Raw genomic sequence first — 24,575 nt, forward strand, 5'->3', positions numbered from 1 at the left:
ATGGATGATGGTGGTGGATGATGGTGTTATGGTGGTGGTGGGTGGTGGGTGAAGTGTGAAGTGTGAGAGAGGTGGTGTGCCAAGGGATGAGTTGCAAGAGCTCCAAACACTCCTATTTATAGGCTGAACAGAAGCTCGGGCATGGCCCCGTGCCCGCTGGGCACGACGCCGTGTCCATCCGACACTCTCTCTCTTCATTAATTGTAATTCGCAATTACAATAAATGCGCCTGCAGCAAGTTGACCACGCCCCCGTGTCCGCTGGGCACGGCCCCGTGGTGGGCAGTAGAAGCTTCTATAGGTTTGTCTTTTCTGCTGCTTCTTGGGCACGGCCCCGTGCTCGTTGAGCACGGGGCGTGTTCAGTCTTCTGTCTTCTCTGTTTTGCTTGGGAGGATGCTGTCGGGGAGGTCGGGCTTGTCACTTTTGTTCCTTTTCTTGTATTTATGTTAGATTTTGCTGTCTTTTTGCTTCTTTCATTATTTTGAGCTCATTTAATCCTGAAAATACAAAAGGAAGACAAAAGCACACTTTTTCCAACAATAGTACTAAAAAAGGGTTAGTTTTAAGCCACAATTGATGTAATTTATATGTTGCATTTTGTGCACATCAAATACCCCCACACTTGAATCTTTGCTTGTCCTCAAGCAAAACTCTTTATAATGTGGCTTTATTCACTCCCAAATGGAATGGGTAGAAGAGAAGATTTTTGGGCTTGTCATAGAGTGTCGGGATTTTCCAAGATTGTTTAGGTTTTATTTTTATTTATTTACAATCCTATTCGTCATGATTTATTAAAAACGTTTCATAGGATAAATTATTTATTAGGGCATAACATACCTCTTTAAAATTCTATTTATATACAAGTTCACATACCTCACGGGGGAATCACTCAACACTCGGCCGAAGGTGTATTTTTGTAGTGAATCTCTCGAGAGCGGCATGGAACTTACTCCTACCATAAGCTTGCCAAGCAATCAATCCTCCTCCGTTTTAACTATACACCTTTGTAAATATCAAGAGGACTTTTTGGGTGAAGGGTTAGGCTTGGGCTAAAGGTGGGTGGTTGGGTTAGTGGTTAGTAAAAAGGGCGAAAAGTGCAACAACGTCGGTTTTTTGAAAGACTTTTTATTTATTTATTTATTTATTTATTTTTATTTTATTTTGATGAACCACTTGTTTCAAACAAAGTTATTTTTGATGAACTTGTTTGTTTGTTTGGTTTCATCAAAATATAATTTTTTTTTATAAGGAAGCGTCATTTAGAAAACTGAACGTTGTTACTAAAATAAAGGGTTTAAAAATAAAAAGGGTTTAGGTGGGTAGAAAGGGTGATGGTTTTGGGTTAAGAAATGAAAAGGTTTAGGCTCAAAGAGGTTAACTAGGGGGATTTTGGGTAGGTGGTATAAAAAAAATGAAAAATAATGGTGTAGAAAGAAAAAGGGTTAGTCCTAATGCCTCCATCATTTACTTACTCGGGTTTAAGTTGGTAAGGACCGGGAATGTATTGTTGTGGCAAGTTCTAGAGTCGTACGAACCAAGCAGCTATTCACACAAGAAACGAAAGATGAGCAATTAGTGTAAAGATATATATTTGTATGCTCGTTAAAGGCTCAAAACTCACTTTTGTGGGAAAGGGTTTTTATGTGATCAAGTATATATAATCGAATTTTAACTAAGGTGCTGTTTGTTTTTGCTTATAACATCTGCAAAATGCTTATGTCTGCAGGCGGGCAGACATAAGATGTTGAAGACTGTTTGTTTTTTTTTTAAACAGATCTACAAATAGCTTCTTTCATCTTAAAAAAAAAGCTCAGAACCTTTGCTTCAAACATCTTCACAAAACCTAATCCTAACACCTCACACCACAAAAACTTCTCCCCTGCCACCACCACCTCCGCCACCACCACCGCACCACCTCCACCACCACCATCGTCAAAACCCACCACCACCAATACCCATCTGTGAGAGAGAGAGAGAGCGTAGAGAGAGAGAGAGAGACCTGTAGAGAGAGAGACATGTGAGAGAGAGAGAGACCCGTCGGAACAAGGCACCGCTGCTGCCGCCGCCGCGTGTTGCTTCTGCTGCGTCATCACCATCAAACGCCGCCACCACTGTTGGTGGCCGGCTGGTCACCTTCGAGCGAGGGAGAAAGAGATCGAGTGGGTGGGGGTGGTGTGATGGCGGAGGTGGTGCGGTGGTGGTGGCAGAGGTGGTGAGGTGGTGTGGTGTTGGTGGTGGTTGTAGAGAGAGAGAGAGAGTTTCTAGAGAGAGAGAGAGAGAGCAGAGAGAGAACTTGTGTGTGTTGTGTGGTTGAAATTGTTTTTGAAGAAAAAAAACAAACCCTCTTCTCCTTGCAGACTGCAGACATTTGGGCCACATCTTCTCTTGCAGATGTGGTTCGCAGACTACAGACATTTTACATCTGAAAAAACAAACAACACCTAAGTTTGTCATGCCTTTTCGTAGTTTTCTTATGTTGATTCTTTTTATCACGACGCTATCGGTTGTAAACTTGTAAAAATATAACCTTGTTAGAACTTGAATTCCCAACTTAAACTTAGACAAGAATTTTTTTTTTTTTTTTTTTTTTTGAAAAAATTTGGGGTGATTTAGCGGTTCCAATAGAGTTTTGTGTAAGGCTTTTTATTAGGACTTGCAAAGTTCAAGGTTTTAGCTTTCCCCCCACACTTAAATTACACATTGTCCTCAATGTGTCCCAAAAATAAGTTTTTAGGTAGATTGAATGTGTAAAATAGTGTTAAAGGCAAAATTTTATGTTACTGGCATCCTGGACACGGCCCCGTGTTCAAGTGCCAGTGACAAAAATTAAAGAAAAGAAACAGAAGCCTGGACACGGGGGCGTGTTCAGCGAACACGGCCCGTGTCCAGTTACCTGAACTAGTCAATTTTCTGCAGGACGTGCAGCACGGGGCCGTGTTGGGCGGACACGGCCCGTGCTGAGCTTACTGTAATGAAGAAACTGTTGTCGGATGGCCCTGTTTTCGTGCATGGAGCTATGTTTCTCATTTCCCTTGTTATCCTTGACCATCCCGAGTGTGTTTTATTTATTACAACATCATCCAAACCTTAAAACCATCATTTCATTAAAAATCATAGAGAGAATTACATAGTCCTAGAAAATTAAAAACAAAGAAGAAATAAAAAGTTAAAAGTCCTAAATTAGATAGGTCAAGTGATACATAAAATTATCATAAGGAGTCCTAATTTTTCATTAAGAACCAAAATTACGGGAATAGATTCTCGGTATTGTAATAGGACCCTTGGCTGAGGGTTATCTTCCTAGATGTTGTTAAAGCCATTCTTCTATCTCTCTTGGGAGAAAGAAGGCGGCCTCGTTTTCCTCAACATCTTGCGGAGGATGGGAGACGCCAACCGGGACCCCTTGCAATACGTCTCGAGGGGGTCCCGGATGCATGGCATACCACTCGGCGGGTATGATGACTTCAGGCACCACGTTCCATGCCCTTTGGGTTATTACAGGGACCAAAGGAGGAGATGTGAGAATGTTCAACCTCTGGTGCAAGAGGTTGACCTCCCGGAGACACCCTTCCAGTCCCACCGTTAGATGGTTGATACGGTCGACCAATGCTTCTTCCACCCCTGTCATTTCATCAATAGCTTCTCTTAGGGCGTAAACATAGTTTACAAGAGAATCTTCCGCCGTTGATGATCTCCTCCCTTGTCGGTTACTCCTTGCGTGTGATGAAGATGTTCCGCTTGTTCTGCTCGCCATTCTGGGAAGACAAACCGAAAAGAGCTCAATTTTTGCAAAACAGTCCCTCGGACACGGCCCCGTGTTCAATGAACACAGCCCCGTGTCTAGGTGTCTGTAAGTTTTTAAACCAAGGAATCTTGAAGTTTTAAATTATTTTCCTAGTTCATAGGTTAACTTTAAGCATAAATAATTTAAACAAAGTTTGCATAACTTTTTTTAGACAAGATCCCTTGAATAAGAACTTTACAAGCACTACATTAAAGGTTGAAATCATGAAGTTTCCAACTCTAATGGAGGTGTTAATTGAAAATTGAGGAGGAAGGAAATGGACAAAAGTGGAAAAGACAAGATGGTTCTTGAGAACCTTCTTTTAGAACATACTTAGGATAGTATGAGTGAAGATCTCAGGAATCTTTGTCTTTTGAAGTGGTCCAAATGAGCAGGAATCATGCTGCATTTATAGAAAACGACAGCACGCTGGACACAGCCCCGTGTCGGTTGGACACGGCCCCGTGTGTAGACAGAATCCTGACACATTTTTGTCCGTATTCTGATAAAATCAGGAGAGAATCTTTGGGTGGACACGGGGGCGTGTTGACCTGGGCACGGCCCCGTGTCTGGAAGCTGTCTTATAGAGTTGCTTATTTTCAAGGAACTAATCCGGATCGGGTGGTTCCTTACTGGATGGACCAACCCCAAAGTGCCTAAGATACCTTAATTGATCTAGGTTAAGACGAGAACGCAAGAGGTTGTCGGTGAGGGTGATTCCTATGCTAAATGTAGGTGGACAAGTCCAACCCTTTTCCGGGCTCTCGTTAAAGAAGGTGTATGTCGAATCGCTCAGGTCTATGTATGCACCGAACGAAGTCGATGGGGAGTCCTTCACGGCACAATCGGCACAGGGACGACTATCGTCCAAGTCTTCGCTAGAGTTGAAGGTATTGTCGGGAGCAGCGAGGTTGTCTGAATGTGACCCCAACACTTCTTCTTGGTAATCGTCTTGAGATGAATAAAGGAAATCCATCTTAAGTTCGTTTAACTACTTAAGAACTAGATCTTCTAGTTGAAATAGTTCATCAAGAAGCATTTCTCTTAGAATATCTGGTTGGGCGCCTTCGAGGGAGAGATAAGGATTATTTTTACTTTCGCCCCTCTTAAGGATACAGGCAAACGATAGGTCTATATAGTGGGGCTTATAATTTAGAAAATAACATTCTAATTCTTTATGACCGCCTCCACATAATTGACACCACGTACCATAAGAGTGCCGAAAGTAAAAAAGATAATTATCACTCATTTTTGTGTCAGAAATTACCAACCGTCAGGATCTTACGGTTCTGTTTTCAGTAACCGAATCTTGGGCACGAGGGCGTGTTGGGTGGGCACGGCCCCGTGTTCAGCTTACTGTCTGACTTGGAACAAGATTGCCAGTTCCAATGATTGGGCACATGGGCATGTTCAGCGGGCACGCCCCGTGCTGAGTTCTGCAGAAGCTGAAAAATTTAAGAAAATCCTAAAAAAAAATAAAAAGAAAATAGAAAAATTGATTAGGCCGTTGATTCCTAACTTTCTTAAAATCCTTGTGTCCCCGCCAACGGCGCCAAAAACTTGATGCGTGTTAGTGTATATATGTTTCAGATGTATATTTTAAGCCCTTTTTACACTTTTAGCCAAGTTTTAAATTTATAAAACACGATATTTACTAACACTAAACACACATATGGGCAAGTGCACCCATCGTGGACGTAGTATAGTGTTGGTAAGATAACGAGGTCGTCCAAGGACACAAGAGCTTTTAGTGCCGGTTTATCCTCAACGTCTAATCAAATCAAAATGTTAGAAAAAGATTTTAAACTAAGAAAATAAAACTAACTAAAATGTTGAAAAATAAAATAAAAATAAAAACAGATAGACAATATGAATCACTTGGATCCGACTCGTGTGTAGTATAACCTTTAATTATTTTCGCACTTTTGCACTTGTTTAAGAGATTATCTTAGTTATTGTAGTAGGCCCCTCTTTTGAAGGTGACGTTACCCTCAACCCAGTAGTTTGAGTCAGCAAGGATACAATCCTAAAGGGTTGGATTATTGAAAGATAATTAATTAAGTTATTAATGCATAATGTGGTAGGCCCCTCTTTTGAAGGTGACGTTGCCCTCAGCTAAGTAGTCTGAGTCAGCAGGGATACAGTCCTAAGTAGCTGGGTTAAAGTTTTAATAGTAGTTTAACTTATGAGGGGATCAAAGAGTTTGGATCCCCGCCATCCAATAACTTTGGGTATTGAAGGAGGTCTTACTAAATTTGACCCAGGTCCTTTGCAGGATCTATACACTGAACAATGGCAAGACTCTTACCAAACCGTTCCCTTAACCCCCGACCAGGTAGCCAACATATCTCCATATAGACCGTGGAGATATGAATGGTGAAAATCTTTTATTTTATATAGACAGTAAAATAATGCCAAGACAAGGACAAACGATAAGGAAGAATCATCTTCAACATAAGAAACTAGTAATTAAAGTCATTAATACAAAACCAATTAAAAAGTGCAAAAGATTAAAAATAAAAAGTATTACACTAAACATTTGTCTTCACCAAGTGATGTAAGAGACTTAGGCAAACATGGCCTTTGATTGTCAAGAACTCTTACGATCAATCTTGGATCCCGAGACGACTCACACACTCTATGATGGACAATGGATGATGGTGGTGGATGATGGTGTTATGGTGGTGGGTGAAGTGTGAGAGAGGTGGTGTGCCAAGGGATGAGTTGCAAGAGCTCCAAACACTCCTATTTATAGGCTGAACAGAAGCTCGGACACGGCCCCGTGTCCATCTGACACTCTCTCTCTCTTCATTAATTGTAATTCGCAATTACAATAAATGCGCCTGCAGCAAGTTGACCACGCCCCCGTGTCCGCTGGGCACGGCCCCGTGGTGGGCAGTAGAAGCTTCTATAGGTTTGTCTTTTCTGCTGCTTCATGGGCACGGCCCCGTGCTCAGTTCAGTCTTCTTTCTTCTCTGTTTTGCTTGGGAGGATGCTGTCGGGGAGGTCGGGCTTGTCACTTTTGTTCCTTTTCTTGTATTTATGTTAGATTTTGCTGTCTTTTTGCTTCTTTCGTTATTTTGAGCTCATTTAATCATGAAAATACAAGAGGAAGACAAAAGCACACTTTTTCCAACATTAGTGCTAAAAAAGGGTTAGTTTTAAGCCACAGTTGATGTAATTTATATGTTGCATTTTGTGCACATCAATTTCATCACCATGCACCTAAGCATCCTAGCAACTCAAGCACCTGTCACATACTTAAAGTAAAAGTCAATACACATAGTGTAAAGGCGAGCATACAAGTTTGATAATCGCATATAGAGTTCAAAAGCGTTACGTATAACCGGCACGTACACAGAGTGAAATAAGGCATGTTAGTTGTCGACATGAACCTATCGATACCAATGACTACGGGTCGACTGCCCAAGGCAGTTCGCGATACATACTCACCACTGTAAGCCATGTAGGTAATTGTCCTTAACAACCCCCGAGTGAATGGGTGCTGAGTCCAAACTAATAGTACTACCGTTGCTAAGGCAGGTAGACAGCATTCCATGTGTAAACATAACAAACAAGCATTCATTTAGTCACGTATACATGCGATAGCGGCTAGCGTTAAAAGTATTGCGTAGTGTGTTCGATGTGATTGTGTATAAGTAACATATGTAACACCCAATAGTGCATAAAGCAAAAAGGGATCGAGTATACTCACAGTGATTGATGGATTGAAGGGAGCGCTAGAGAGTAGGGTTAGCCTGAACAGATTGAATACCATAACGATAAGCAACGCGTAAACAAAACAAGTGTTGATGGATCGAACAGCTGGTCGATCGGATGGTAGTCCGATCGGACAACTAATCGTACGAATGACAGTCCGTTCGGACGGCTGTCCGGTCGGATGGCCGTTCGAGTGGATTGTTACTTCCTTCGGGAAAGATGTGTTTGTGTATGGTGGCTTGACTTTTGAAGTTTTTGTTGTAGCATTTTGAAAACATTGAAGTATCTCTACTTTTCAGGTCGGTCGGTCGATCGGACGGTCGTTCGATCGGCCGGCAACCCGATCGGTTTGGCACTTCAGTGAGAATAAGTTCACAGCAGGTTGTCACTCGATCGGATAGCAGTTCGATCAGGTGGCATCCCTAGTGCATTGAACATGTTGAAAATCCTTTAAGTGTGGAAGTTTAAATGTTTCATGATTCGGATGGCAGTTCGATCGGATGGTAGTCTGATCGGACGGCAATTCATTCAACACTTAGACTTCAAATATTGGTAAAAGCGGTTAAGTGTGGGACCCATAGTGCAAGTTGTTCGGATTGCCCAGTCGTGCGGTTTGGCTGTCCGTTCGGACAGTAGTTCGATCGGACGGCACCCCGTCCTGGTCGTCCGGTTCGTCTTACACTTGGTTGTTTTGATTGTTTGTCGTTTTATCGAGCGTTTTGATAACGAGTTAAGCAACGGAAACTTTGTTAATACTTGGTTCTCCTGATCGGACCGGAATCACCCAATTCCGGTCAGTCAACGGTTCGAGACGGTGTTCCATGTTTAACCCGAGATCGATGAACCTCGTGGATAGAATCCAAACCTTGGGCCACACAACCACAAGAATGAGCAGTAGGCCGGCACAAGCTCCGTTTCTATCGGTTTTGAAGGCATTAAGTGTAAAAGAGTTGAAAGAAAGTTAGAAAACCATCTTTCAATCCTTTTTATGGTGAACATGTTTAGATCTATGAAAGATCTTTGTTTATTTATGTGGAAATCGGTTAGATCCAAGTTATTCTTGGTGGATTGAGGCCAAAACATGAAGTTCTTCAAGAACACATGATGACGTCATCCTAGAACAACTTAAATCTTGATGATTTCACGGTTAAAAGTTAAGATTCAAAAGGTAGAAAGGTGTAGGAGTGCGTGTAGACTAAGGAAGTACAAGGTTTAGGACGAGATCTCACCGGAATCGAGAGAAATCTGAAGAAAAGTGAGGAGAGCGAGCTGTTCGGACGTCAGTTGCCAAAAGTAGAAAGAATGATGGCGACAAGGGGTATTTATAGGGTTACCCAAAGAGGAAAGAGGCTGGTCGATTGGTTGGCAGGCCGGCCCACTGGCTGGTCGATCGAACTGCAGTTCGATCGGACAGCTGGTCGATCGGTCAGCTGCCTGATCGATCAGTAAATTGTTTTGATGAGTTTTGCCGTTTCGATTGCGATTTGCGAATGATGCGAATGCGATAGAGTTTCCTATTCAAATTACTTTTAATCCCAACTACTCATATCTCGCACTATCTCTTTTCTACCAATTATCATACCATTTCGATTGCGATTGGGTTCGATTGCATTTCGATTGATTCCCGCACATAACATAAATTAAACATGCACAAGTAACACATAAAAGACACACTCACATATATAATTAACCAAAATGCGTAATTCGAGTTGCGAGTTCGATTGCGATTCGATGCTGATGAAATTAGATTGATTATCGTTTAGTCGACTTTATCGCATTGTTACTTCCTATTATTCACAGTCGTAAAGCGATTCATAGTCATACATCGATTACTGCGATTCTTAACAATTACTCCACATAATACAACTAACGGAAGACATAAATTAGACTATTTACGAGTCAAAGAAGTCAAAACATGAATTGAGCAAGGAGAGACAGATCGCAATTAGCAATCTTTTCTTCCTTTGACTTCAATCTTGACTTTGACTTTCGAAACATGGGGTGTTACAGTGGTGGCCATTGTAGTATTGTTTATGAAGGGTACAAAAGGGATGGAATGAAAAAAAAACATGGGGGTGGATCAATTTTAAGGGAATGGAATGTCTTATGTCATGGGTGATTCCATTCCATTAACTAACCAAACTTCCTTTTCTTCATTCCCTCGTAATGGTCAATTCAATTTCGCCTCTCATTCCTACATACCAAACACTATCTTAATCTCTTGGATTTTTAATCTTGTAATATCTGTCAAAAACGGATCACCAAAAATCCAACCCAGATTGTCGAATCGTATCCGAAGTACGATAAAATGATGTGAATTTTATTTATAATCTATCATTTCTAACGTAACACGTGTTAGTTAATAAATTCTGATTTATAATTAACTTACGTTAGTAGGGGTGTGCACGGTTTGGTTATTAGCATTTTCCGTAACCATAACTGAAGTCATCGGTTAATCGGTTCGGTTAAGTTGTCGGTTTTTGGTTCGGTTCGGTTAATTTTCGGTTAATAACCAATTCAACAAGGGCTATTTTTTTTTGCTTAGAAATACATGTAATGGAGATATAAATACATGAAATGGATGTATAAATACATGAAATGTATGTATAAATAAATGAAATGGAGGTATAAATGCATGAATAGATGTTTAAATACATAAAATGGAGGTATAAATAAATGAAATGAAGGTATAAATAAATGAAATGAAGGCATAGATAAATAAATGAAACAGAGGTATTATTACATGAAATGAAAGTATAAAACATGAAATACATGAAATAGAGGTATAAAGGCTATATATATATATATATATATATATATATATATATATATATAAAATAAATGATTCGGTTCGGTTCGGTTAATTTCGGTTAACCAATGGTAAAGAAAATATCCGTTAACCGACTTTCGGTTAATTCGGTTTCAGTTAATTTCGGTTCGGTTTTGTCAGTTTTTGGTTCAGTTTCGATCAACGGTTCGGTTATTGCACACCCCTATACGTTAGTCACGTTAGTAAAAGAAATAAGGAAACTAAGTTAGAAAGTTGGGTTAATGGAGGTTAGAACTTGAGGGGCATAAAATTTCAATTGTTGAATTTAATAAAGGAAAGGGACTAAACTGCATTTACCTGAAACTCAGTTAATGAAGGAAAAGTGTAAAAAGACGCTGTTCGAGGGACTCGAAACCGGGAACCCATGCAAAACATACAACACGAACCACTACACCATTGATGTACTTGTGGTAAAATCTCAACCCATCTGATTTAAAACCAACCCCAACCCGCGAACCAGATACCCTTTCACTCTCGCTGAAACATAAGGTGTCCGAGTTGTCACATTGTGAAATAGGGATGAGCACGGTACCCGTTTGGTATCAAACAGGTACCGAAAGTACCGGTATAAAAAACGTGGAAAATTGGTACCGGTACCGGTACTTACCGGTGTTTTACCAGTAAAACTGGTACCGAAATACGGAGAAAATGGGTACCAGTAACGAATATACCTGGTACGGTTCGGTACCCGGTACCAAATGCTCATCCCTATTGTGAAACTAGTGTTGAAATAAAAAGAATAAAACGGGGGAGACTGGGATTGGAACCCACGACCTCCACCCGGATAACCCAACACACGCGCAACAAACCACTACACCACTAGAGTGATGGTTTTATAACTCGGGTATGTTTTGTATATAAACACAAAATTGATCCGATTATAATCCATCTTGTTCGCTGATCCAGTTAAACCTGATTTTGAAGCAATCCCGACAGAAAATGTAGAAGAGGAGAAGATTTACTCTATTCCTAATGATTTTTTTTAAATCCATATTTCCTCCTGACGTGTTTAACAGTTTTGCAGGTTTCTTCAGTGAGGAAGCAGTTTTTAAAGACCTACATTATGATGAAACAACAAATGAATATGTTGAGGTGATCGATGTAAGCAAAGAGATTAATGCTGAAACCTTGGAAGAGATCGCACAAAAGGCAATGATGGCCAATTTAAAAGAGGTGAATTCAGTTGACTCTAAAAATGAACCAATCAAAACTGAATCTTTGGATAAACAAACAACATCCTTACTTTTTTCAAAATGTTCAATTCCGTGCGATAAAGGCGCTGAAAAGGATGTCAATTATCGTATGCTTAAACAACATACTAATAATTTGTTGGAGGATTTAAATAGAATTCAAGAAGCTTACAACAAGCATCAAAAGATTGAAAAAGAATTTAGAGAAGTCATTAAAAAGGATCAGCAAACTATCTCAATGTTAAAAGCAACTTTGTCTGATAAAGAAATAGTAATAAACAAATACATTGATGATAATGCTGCATTAAAACAAGAGATTCAAAAGGTAAAAACTGAAGCTGAAAGAGTTGATAAAAAATGACTAGTTATGCGGCTCCTTCGTATGTGCTTGACCATATTCTCCCTAACCTACGGGTAAGGATCCAGAGACTGGAGAAAATATTTATGGTTATAATGATCACAGAATCGGGTATCACAAAGTTCCACCTCCGATGTGGAGTAACTATACTAAAAAATCTCCGGATGGTGTGGAAAAGGCGATCAATGTGGAAGTTAAAACTCCACTTGTATCTGATCCGAAAGATTTGTTAACCGAGACCGTAAATGTCGCATACGAACAATCTGAAAACAATTCAGAATGTGATTCTGATTTATGTTAAAGCGTTGTTGAAAAAGTTTTGAAAAAGAATCAAAGAGTGAATCTGTGGAAAGAAAGTTTGTCAGAGGTTCAAAGTGTGAAAGGAAGTTTGATAAAAGGTCAAAATTTCAAACGAAGGAAAATGTCTTGATTGATCCTGAAATTATTTCAGGCTTATAAACTTGTTGAAGTGGATTTTCACAAAAAAAGGGTAAAAAGTTTTTCTCAAAAGAATCATTAGCAAAGTGCTAATAATCGACAAAATTATCAATCAAATGGATACACAGGTTATCAGGTAATGGAAGAAGTTGGTATAATGGCAATGGAAGAAGAGATAATAGTTTCAGAAATAACAAATTTCAAAAGAAATCTCGTTTTCAGAAAAATGTTAAATTTGTTTCTGAAACTAGTTCAGATGGTGAAAAAGAAGCAAAATTCAGAAATCAGTCAAACCAAGAGTTTTTTTGGAACAAAAGAATAGACGCGAACAAACTGAAGGTTTTGAGCAATCTTATACATATACACGAAAGTGTTATACTTGTTATAAGATTGGACATATTTCGTATCGGTGTCCGAACAAATTTCAAAAACATGTTCAAACAAAACCTTCAGATGTGATCAAAGAAATAAAATTAAAATTTGTTCCAAGACAAATCATGAAACGACCAGTTGAGGGTCAAAAGAAATATGTGGTAAAACAGAAATCAGATGAAACTAAGGCGAATCTGAATATGAATGATGTAAGTCCAGAAATCTTATCAATCGGATATCACAAACACAATCAAAGTGAGGAAAACTAAGAAAGTGTAGAAACAAGATGAAGAAAGTCGATTATTATTAATATAGACTGCACACAAGTTCTATGACTTGTCTGGTACAATTTGCAGGAAACACAAGAACAATCAACAACTTCTCTAATTCGTATTCTAAAGTCTAACCAAATGCATAACTGGTTAACCCTAATAATGAACTAAACAAGACATTATATAGGGTCCACATAAAACTCGGCTTACATGGCCTAACCCAAGCCCACTAGAAAACTAAGTCCAATAACTATGAATGTGTTTAATAAAGACAATCGTAAACCTGTGACTGCATTTTGTATGTCCATAGTTAGAAATCTTTCTGTATTTGTAACGTTTAAAGTCTTGAGTCTGTATCATACCGGACAGAGATTTCACTAGGTGTCGTTAGGTAATGTCAGGTTGGGATACGATACGATACGGTACGGCACGATGCGAGATCAGATATGACCAGACATGATGTCATTCTGACTAAATGATGACATCATATCAACATCACATCCATGAGATAACAAAACTACAAATATGAAGTTTGCATGCCAAATTACGAACCCAGGGGACTTGCATGGGATTTCGTTCGTATCTGTGGATTACATGAGTTCATACGAAGTCGTGTATGTGATTGGTACGATGCCACACCATCTATAAATAGTTCAACTTGTCCCTTCGTATAAGGAGAACGCACATATCAGACAAGAACAACTACGCACAAGATCATCAATTTCTACATTCATCTAGATCGAGTTGTTTTTGTATTGCAGGCGTAGAAACTCTGTCCGGTTGTCGTTTGTTTGATAATAAAACGGTATTATTTACGACTTCGTGCACGATTACAGTTCGGTTTAACGGATTCCGCACGTTAAACCGAATTCACCGCAGAGCTTGTGATCATATCGATCCGATCCTGAACTCACAAGTGATATCAGAGCTACGGATGCTCTGCGTGTAATCGTGTGTTGAATCGGACGAGTTTCGATTCATTTCGGTGAATGAAGAGGTATGGTCCCAATTCCCTGCCTACATGGCAGGGACCACACCACTTTTGAGCATACAAGGCGTCCACATCAGCGAAGCAATCCAGAAGCTTCTAGAAACTTCTGGAAGACTTACAGCTGGCGCCAAAGATGCTCTATCCGACATAAAAGACAACACGTGTCATCACTCGCAGAACGCCACATAGGCCTGCGACAAATCAAGGAGCAGAGCTGACAACACCAGTACGAGGTCTCCAGCATGGGCAAATGTAAGAACGCCACGTGTACCACTACACCTGCCATGACAGAGCAGACCAAGAGGATATTCCCCTTGGTCGGACAGCTGGCACGCGCCCACAGCTGGCACAGCTGCTCCTTCCTTCTTCACCCTCCGGCTATAAATAGGACCCTTCATCATTCAAGTTCAGGATCTTTTTACTCCCCATACTCACTCTATACACACACTGTTTATTTCTCTCAGAACAGTACTTATTCTCACACCGGAGCCTGGTTAAGAGGGAAATCCCCTTTCTGCCCCTCTTAACGAGACTGACGGTGTTTACTGTTTTGCAGATCTCGAGCCATTGATACGAGTAAGGAAGGAGGTTGAACCCCATAGACGAAATAACCCCATCGATAAATCTTGTGTAAATCGGTGTTTCATCAGTGAAGATATCGGACTGTTTTGGTTGTTTTCGGTTTTGTTTGGATGAGTTTCTGTTGAAGTTTTGATCATTTCAGTCGTTCTTTCATTGATTTCAGTTTGTTCAAATTGCTGAAACTTGATCAAAACTCAGTATATTGTTCAAAAAAACATCTCGTTAAAACCGAGCCTAAAATTTGAATAGATAAGAAAGGCTGAAACTTGATAATGTTCTTCAAAAGTTAACTACACATCACAAGAAGTTTGTAATACACATCAAATCGATTCAGAAAATAATAAATGAACATATGATGAAAAATTACATTTTCGTTCATACGCATCAAAAATTTGATTCAAGTTTAGATCTGAAAAGTTTGATGTGACGATTGGTGTTAGTGTCAAATAGGAGATAAGTCTTGGTGGAAGAACCGAAAGGGGTATTGTGCGGTGCATGATATAAAGATTTTAGAGTTTTACCCGATTGTTGATTGTTTTTGTTATATAGATATTAAGGTTTTCACATTTAGGGTGGAGATACAATAGGAAGTTTATTTAACTAGGAAGACTAGGAAGTGATCTTGACCATCCATTAAGTTAATCAAGGGCTAAGATTAAATCAGGGAAATTAAAAGGAAAAAAAGAGGCGCATGAGTTTGTTCAAGGGCATTCTAGTCAATCCAAACCAATAGTTTCTCTCTCCTCCAATTCCCCCCCATTTTTTAAACGTTAATAACTCTTTCATACGACATTATTTTTTTTATAAAAATTGCACCAAAAAAACGAGCGTTTTTTATCTTTAAAACGAGTATACTATTGCTATATTTAAAAAAAAAATTTTAAACCCAGTTGCGTAAAACGCAATAGAAAAACCACTAGTTACGTAAAACGCAATGAAAAAAAGACCTAAAAAATGACATTTTTTCTAAAACGCAATGCACCAAAAACACAAAGAAATGACTTATTTGTAAAACGCAATGGCCAGAAAACACACAGAAATGTCTTATTTGTAAAACGCAATGGCCAGAAAACACATAAAAATGTGTTTTACCTAAAACGCAATGCACCAAAAACACAAATAAATGTCTTATTTGTAAAACGCAATGGCCAGAAAACACTTAAAATGTTTGTTTTCTAAAACGCAATGGACTGAAAACACATAAAAAAGTGTTTTACCTAAAACGCAGTGCACCAAAAACACAACGAAATGTCTTATATGTAAAACGCAATGGCTAGAAAACACTTAAAAATGACTCATTCTAAAACGCAATGGACTGAAAACACCTAAAAATGTGTTTTTTTACCTAAAACGCAATGACTAAAAACACTTAAAAATGTGTTTTTTTCTAGATCGCAATAGCCAGAAACTACATAAAACTCTCTTATTTCTAAAACGCAATGGATACATAAAACTGTCTGTCACTGTGAACTGTCTGAATTGTCTACGAATTACTGTCTTCGAAATGAGCTAATTTCTGGAAAATTAATTTTTCTGATGCGTTTCAACCCCAGCCAGGGGCTCTGCCCCTTGGACCCCGCCAGGGGCTGCCGCCCCTGGGACCCTGCTACCAGGGGCTGCCGCCCCCGGACCCCCGCAAAGATCGTAAAACGCAATGATTGAATCAAAAACCCAGATCGTGAAAATGAAATTAAAGAATTTCTTACATGGATCGAAGCCGATTTCTTCATCAATTGACGAAATTTGAATGATAGAAACACTTATCAACGCTCGAATCGAACGAATCGAGTGATTATCTCCAAAATCACCGGAAAAAACGAGATTTTTTTATGAAATTAAACTGGGTTTTCTTCAAAAAAGCTGAAGAACACGTTGATCGGGTTTTGAATCATTGATTGGTGATGAAAATTGCACTATCATGTAGTGATTATTGAGATAGAAAGTGAAGAAATAGTTGAAGATGGTAGGTTTTGAAGTTACGGGGTTTTGAAAAAGGGAGAAGAAGGAGTTGGATTGACTAAAATACCCTTTCTCTTTATTTTAAAATTTGTCACATGTCATAATCCTATGACTTCCTATCCTTCCTAGCGAAAATTAACTTCCAATTTGATCTTTTTCCCTTCACATTTAAATAAAATAAAAATAATAAAAAATTAAAAAACCCTACGAGATATTAAAGGTTTTGACAAGATTACACTTTACACTTCATTGATTGTAAAAGGAATATTGATTTGATGTGCACATGTGAAAATCAAATTTTAAAAATATATAAAAAATGGATTTTCGTTTATAATGGCTGTTAAACAATTGTTGGGCTGAGATTTTATCATTTGGGCCGGGTTATTTCACTACATTCGAATCATAAGATTTTAGTCGAGATTGGGTCAATATTTTAAAAGTTTGGAAATTTTAGTGATCAAAGGAAATGTTGATATTTGGACCGATTCTTATTGGATAATTCATTTGAGTGGACCAATATTCTTGACATTTGAGTTCAAAAAGCATTAGTGGGCCGCAAGTTTTGAGATTTGGGCTTCTAGTGCAAGGATTTTAGTGGGCTACAAACGTTTAGTGGGTCGTTTATACAGGTTAAAATTCGAGTTTGAGTCGAGTCATTTGAGTTTGACTTGGACCGTGATTACTTGGTATTGGGCTAAAAATTGTTAGGATCTTTTTTAGTAGATTTGTGCCAAGAATTTTAGAAGTGTTGGCCTAGTATTATAAAGTTGGGCTGAAAATTCTAGGTTATTGTTTGGGCCAAGTTTGAATCAAGTTTGTTGCAAGTATTAAACCAAGATTGTTTAGTGGGACTAGTGGAAGTTAAAACTTTTGGACTTTGAGCTACTAATATTTTTTTAACCGAGTTTTCAATAACTTTTGAGTTTAAGAAAATGTATGAATGGGATGATGGTATGGAAGTGCAACCGTGGTTTCCGGATGAAACTAAAAGAAAAGTTTGGGTTAAGAGATTTGAACAATTTCGGTGTAAAAAACATGAATCGTTGAGTCAGTTGAAAGAACGGTATTCTGATTTACTTGGCTGGTTAAGGTGTTACTCGGTAAGAATGTCGAATGCTGAAGAAATATCAAAATTTGCAGATGCCTTACCTTCAGAATGGAATGAAGCTTTGATTGAGTTGAAAAAAGATTATAATTTTTCAAGATTTACTCTAGATAAATTTGTCAACAAGCTTCAAGAACACTGTCCTCAAATTGTGTGCTCAAATTGTGAAAAATCAAAATTTGAAAATGTCAACTGTTAGTTCTTGATCTTTCAAGAGTCTATAACGAACTCGTTAGCATTAGGGATCGATTAAGAACTAGGGTTTCTTCTTTTCTTTCTTGAAAATCGCCGCCTTAGTAATAAAATCTGAAACCCTAATTTATTAATCTGGTAGCCATTGATTGCGGTTAACTGAGATTAACTTAGCTAGATTGATGACACTATTTTAATCGATCAAGGGTTGAAGTTTTGTTCTAGGGTTTAAAGGATCACGGTTTCTTTTGTTCTTGGGATTTCGGCATTCTTGTTATTGAGAGAGTTGTTATTGTCGGCTGATTAGGGTTAAGCGTGATTCCTTGTCGGCTGATTAGGGTTTCACGTGTGCATGTGTTAACTTTTCGGTTTTATTAGAGAGATTATTCACATGTGGCGGTTGCATGGGAAATAATAGCGATGGTTCAGGGAATGAGTCTGCGGGTTTGTCTTCGAAACGTGGAATAGGGCTCCGAGTCACCAACATTGACGACAATCTGAAGCTTCCAAGAAGGGGGATGTTTTCTACATCTGATGCATCGATTTTGGATGGTTTGGAAAAAATATCGAAATCTGTGGAGAATCCATTTGCTAAACCTGTTATGGTGAATACCTTGGCTAAAGGTACGAGTAATATTCAGGCTGAAGATGGTCAGATTCCTCAGGGGCAAGTCAAGCAAGCTGATATATCTTATGCTTCAAAATTGAAGTCGAGTAAGCCTACTAAACCTGTTAATTTCAGAATTTTAAAATCTGAGGAAGTGTTAGAGGATGTTGATATTGTTCTGCCTAGAGAGACTGTTAGAATGAGCCAGGATAAGTATGCAAATACACTCTACGGCTATTTTCTAGGGAAGAGACTGGCTTTTCCAGTCGTGGAGTATTTTGCTAGAAAGAATTGGGTGAAATTTGGTTTACAAAAATCAATGATGAATTCCAATGGTTTTTTCTTTTTTAAGTTCTCGGATGAAAAAGGAATGAAGGAGGTCTTAGAAGGTGGTCCATGGCTGATCAAAAACACACCGTTCTTGTTAAATGCTTGGTCTCCGACCACAATTCTTAAAAAAGATGATATCAAAAAGGTGGCGGTGTGGGTTAAGATTCATAATGTTCCATTAGCAGCTTATTCAGATGACGGCTTGAGCATGCTAGCAACTAAGCTGGGTACTCCAAAAATGCTTGACTCTTATACGGCTCAAATGTGTTCAGATGCATGGGGAAGGAGCAGTTTTGCTCGAGCACTAATTGAACTCTCGGCTGAAGAGGAAATAAAGGAGGATCTAAAAATTGCTATCCCTATGGTAGATGGTGAAGGGTACGTGAAAGAAACCATGAAGGTGGAGTATGAGTGGCGTCCTCCGAGATGTGAGACATGCAAAGTGTTTGGTCATCAGTTTTCTGAGTGCCCAAAAAATGTCAAGATTGTGAAGGATACGGTGGAAGAAAAAGATGCTGATGGTTTTATTGTTAACAAGGGAAAGAATAACAAGAAGAAGGGGATTATCATAAACAAACCGAAGCAAAACTTCATTTATCGACCCATTGAGAAGAAACCGAGCAATAATTCAAGTGGAGAGGCGTCGAGTAGTTCAGTCCCTACGTCTAACCCGTTTTCTATTTTGGATAAGGCAGGTGATGGTCTTAACAAGCCAGTAAATGTAATCTCAAATAGTTGCCAGGTTACCCGTACGGAAGAGATTTTGGATGATGAGGAAAATATTGAAACGGTGTATGATGAAACCGCTTTATTCATGGAAGCGGGTGTTAAACCAAACTCTGAGGGGGCAAGCACTCCCGGTTTTGTGAGTTTAGATGGGTAGTATCGCAGCTTGGAATATTAGGGGATTGAATCTCTCCCTTAAACAGAAGGAGGTTCAGGAAGTTGTCAAAGAAAATCATCTTAATGTATGTGCTATTTTGGAATCTCATATGGATGTAGCTAAAGTTTATAATGTTTGTCAGAAAATATGTAGAAGGTGGAGTTGGACTTCTAATGGTGCGATATGTGATAAGGGTACCAGAATTATTGTGGGTTGGAATGCGGATGTGGCTCATTTAATGGTCATCTCTCAAACAAATCAGGTTGTGCATACACAAGTGTTTAATAAAGCTGATAATAAATCGTTTTTTTGCTCGTTTATTTATGCGGATAATAACTATGTTAAAAGGAAGGATCTATGGCAGAATTTAAAGATTCATAGTTGTTTTGTTCGTAATAAACCGTGGGTTTTGCTGGGTGATTTTAATTCTTCGTTGAATTTGGAGGACAACTTGTATGGTTCATCAAATGTTACAACGGCTATGAGAGACTTCAAGGAGTGTGTGGAGCAGATAGAGGTTTTAGATATTAATCGGTTTGGGCTGCATTACACTTGGAGTCAAAAACCGAAGAAAGGCATAGGTGTTATGAAGAAAATTGATAGAGTTATGGGAAATGCTCAGTTTCTGGTAGATTTTCCCTCGGCTCATGCTGTGTTTCAACCTTATCGTGTATCCGATCGTAGTCCGTGTGTGCTAAAGCTTCCTAGTCTTGCAAAAGTCAGGCCCGAAATCGTTTAAGTTTGCTAATTTTTTAGTTCATAAACCTGAATTCAGGGAGGAAGTCTTGAAAGTGTGGAGTTTGCCATGCACAGGTAATTGTATGTATTGTGTTGTGAAACGTTTGAAGCAGCTGAAGTCCCTGATGCGTAAATTGTTTTATAAGCAAGGGAACGTGCATGAGAAGGTTGTTAAGCTAAGGGCGGAATTGGATGAGGTTCAAACGGCTATTGATGCTGATCCGACTAATGTTAATTTACGAAATAAAGAAGCTGATTTGGTTAGTGTTTTTAATGATGCCAAACTGGATGAGGAACGTTTTTTTTTTTTAAAACAAAAATCTAAGGTGGAATGGCTTCATGTTGGTGATTCAAATTCAGCTTATTTCCATAATGCTCTCAAGTGCAGGAATCATGTTACTCGAATAGATTGTATTAAAGATCGCCATGGTATTGTCTTTGAAGGTGTGGAAGTCCCGAAAGCTTTGGTTGAGCATTTTACGCAGTTTTTAGGTGTTGTGGGTAATGTTATGGAAAGCATAGATCATGAATTATTCCATAGGCGGTTATGTCCGCGGAAGGCACAGCATATGGTTCGGGATGTCTCGCTAGAAGAAGTGAAGGAAGCCATGTTCTCTATTGGTAATCACAAGGCGCCAGGCCCAGATGGTTTTTCAGCGGCTTTCTTTAAACATTCTTGGGATGTGGTAGGAAATGATATCTCTTGTGCTATTCAAGAGTTTTTTGCTAATGGGAAACTTCTAAAGGAATTGAATCACACGGTTCTGGCTCTCATCCCTAAAGTCCATACTCCTAATTCGGTTCTAGATTATCGCCCCATATCTTGCTGTAATGTTCTTTATAAGTGCATTAGCAAGATTATTACAAATAGAATTAAGGATGGGCTGGACGATGTGGTGGATATTAATCAATCAGCCTTTGTTCCTGGAAGACGTATTTCGGATAATATTTTGCTGACACAAGAGTTGATGCATAATTATCATCGTAATACTGGGCCTCCGAAATGTGCGTTTAAAGTTGATATTCAAAATGCGTATGATACAGTAGATTGGTCGTTTCTAGAGTCGTTGCTTGTGGGATTTGGTTTTCACCACAAAATGGTTCATTGGATAATGGTATGTGTTACGACTGTCTCTTTCTCTATTGGAGCGAATGGTAATATTTATGGTTTTTTCCAAGGTAAAAGAAGGTTGAGACAAGGTGATCCAATGTCTCCTTATTTATTCACTATGGTGATGGAAGCTTTAACGCTCATTTTAAGGAATTTGGTGAATAATTCATCCAGTTTCAAGTTTCATAATCTTTGTAAAAAACAAAGAATTGTGAATGTTTGTTTTGCGGATGATTTGTTTATGTTTTCTAGAGGCGACGTTTCTTCGGCTAGGATTATCATGGATGGGCTGCAGAAATTCAAGAATGTTTCGGGTCTTACTCCAAGTATGGCGAAGAGTACAGTTTTCTTTGGTAATGTTGGCAGGGAGGTGAAGCAAAGCATTTTACAATTGATGACGTTTGAGGAAGGCAACTTACCAGTTCGATTCTTAGGAGTGCCGCTAGTATCCTCAAGGTTAGTTTACAAAGATTGCAAGATTTTAGTTGAAAAGATGGAAGCTAGAATTGATAGCTGGAAAAATAAAACTTTGTCCTTTGCGGGGCGCCTTCAGCTGATTAAATCTGTATTATCTTCCATGCATATTTATTGGGCGTCTGTTTTTATCCTTCCGGCTAGTATTATTAATGATCTGGAGAAAAAGATGCGGGCATTTCTCTGGTGTCAAGGTCCAATGAAGAAAGGCCGTGCAAAGGTTAAATGGTCTGATGTGTGCCTTCCAAAATTTGAAGGTGGGTTGGGTATAAGGAGAATCCGAGATATGAATATGGCGTTAATGACTACTCATATATGGAGTCTTCTAACTAGAAGAAATTCGATATGGGTAAATTGGATCCATGAGCACAAAATAAAAGGCCAGTCGTTTTGGCAGCTTCGGTCAAGGGGAAATAGTGCAACGGGGTGGCGAAATATATTGAACCTCCGTGATCGAATTCATCCTTTTATCATCACGAAGATTGGGGATGGTCTTAGTACGTCAGCGTGGTTTGATCGGTGGTCACCTATAGGTCCGTTATGTGACTTTATTTCAGCACGAAGGGTGCATAATGCGGGTTTTAATCTTAACACGAAGGTTCGTGAGATTCTGAATAATGGTGATTGGGGGTGGCCGAGAGCATGGATGGATTTATTTCCGGTGTTATTAAACATACAACCACCTACTATTTGTTCTAACCGTTCTGATTTTCTAGTGTGGTGTGATGGTACGGGTGACGGGTTACTCAGCATCTATGGTGTGGAATTCGATTCGTAGTCAGGGTGTTTGTGTCCCATGGGTTGACATAGTTTGGTTTGCAAACTATATTCCGAGACATGCTTTTTTGGCGTGGCTCATTTGCAAGAAGAAACTCAAGACGCAAGATAAATTAAGGCAATGGGATGTAGGAGGTCTTTCTAATCTTAATCGGCTATCATGTCCGCTGTGTTGTTTGGAACCGGATTCACATGATCATTTGTTTTTTCAATGCCCGTTCTCAACGCAGGTTTGGTCTTCAGTTAAATCATTTGCGGGAATTCAACTAATGTCCAGTAAGTGGGAGGATATGGTCGAATGGTTGATTGCAGTTCCTTCAAAGAAGTCTATGTGAAGCATCATTGGGCGTTTACTCCTAGCGGCGACGGCTTATTTTATATGGCAAGAGCGTAACCAGAGGCTGTTTAAAGCAAAGAAGCGTACGGTGCATGTGATTTCAGAAGCTATTGTGTCTAAGGTTAGATTGAAGCTAGCCTCGGTGAAGGTCAAGAGCTCCACAACTGGATTGACCTTGTTAGATAAATGGAATGTGCCAAGCATGTAGTGTTTTTTTTTGGTTGTATCTAGTTAGTAGCTAGAGTTGTTTTGTTTATGTTTGTGGTTTGCTTTTAGCGTGTTAACACTTTCCTGGTATGTCAGGATTGTGAACTAGTAAGGACTCCCCTTACTACTTGTTTTTTATTGGTTGTGATATATGAAAGTGAACCAGGGTAACCCTTTACCCAAAAAAAAAATTTATAAAATTAGAAAATGATTTGAAAAATCAAATAAAAATTTTAGAAAATGAAAAATCAATTTTAAATAAAAATGATTTTGAAAAACAAAATATAATAAACTCGCATCTAGAAAAAATCACAAAATTTGAACAAGATGCTGAGATTGCTAAAAATAAAATTGAAGATTTAGAAAAGAAATTGAAGGGTTTTGTTGCTTCGTCCTTGATGTTTGATAATATAGTTCCAAAACCGATCAATAAAAATGAAGAAACGGGGGAGGATGAATATGAATTTTGTAACCGTGGTATTGGGTGTAAACCGTCAGGAAAAGGGCAAAACAAAAACGGCTGTACCTGATAACACGAAAAACAAAAATCCCTCAGTGAAAACTCAAATAAGTGACGATGTCACAAATTATGACAAAGTCATAATTGAAGATTGTGATGATGAATCTGATGATAAAAATGATAAAAAGAATATATTTTTGAAACTAAAAGAAAAATTTAAAGAAACAATTCCACAATTTGCTGAAAAAGGTGAGTGTTCAACTTCTAAGCAAAATGGGGAACAAAAACAAAATGTTAAAAATTTTAAAAATTCAAAAAATGTTCAAAATCAAAGATCATCAGTTCAATCATCAAATTACTGTAAAAACAAAAATTCACAAAAATTTAAAAATCAAAAGTCACAAAAAGTTGCTAAAAAGTGGTGCAGGTTTAATCGCGGTGCTCAAAAGTCAAATCAAGCTTACAAGAGAAGATGGAATGAAGATTCTTTAGAGACAAATCATTATGATGATAGAAAAAGGAGAAGTAATGATTACCACAAGGCAAATCAATGTTACGATCTAAGTGTTTGGTTTGAAAGTGGAGAATGCTATGATAACAGGGTGTGTTACAAATGTGGTTTGGAGGGACACATTGCTGTTAACTGCCAGAGTCAGAGATATGAGACGAGAAGATTTTATGAATGTCAAATCAGAGGTCATATTGCCAGAGATTGCACAATGAGATCAAAGAGAAGATCGAGGGCCGAATCTCATAAAATGGCTAAGAAAACTGAGAAAATAGAAGAAAAGCCCAAAAACCAAATGATCTAATTGTCACAAGGGCAGAAAGATAGACTGAGAAAGAAAAGAAAGAAAG

General features: G+C 38.7%; 1 protein-coding gene across 1 annotated transcript; it reads left to right on the forward strand.

Annotated features, from left to right (window-relative positions):
* The first annotated feature begins 18,197 nt into the window (after positions 1-18,197).
* LOC110907006 lies at positions 18,198-19,613 on the forward strand. Its single transcript, XM_022152047.1, has one exon. It carries the CDS (start codon positions 18,198-18,200, stop codon positions 19,611-19,613), a length of 1,416 nt encoding a protein of 471 aa, XP_022007739.1.
* The last annotated feature ends 4,962 nt before the right edge of the window (positions 19,614-24,575 follow it).

Source organism: Helianthus annuus, chromosome 8 (assembly GCF_002127325.2).
Source record: "Helianthus annuus cultivar XRQ/B chromosome 8, HanXRQr2.0-SUNRISE, whole genome shotgun sequence".
Lineage (NCBI taxonomy): Eukaryota > Viridiplantae > Streptophyta > Magnoliopsida > Asterales > Asteraceae > Helianthus > Helianthus annuus.

Coding starts and splice junctions, on each gene's coding strand:
- LOC110907006 (XM_022152047.1), top strand. CDS start 18,198: ATGGGAAATAATAGCGATGGTTCAGGGAATGAGTCTGCGGGTTTGTCT.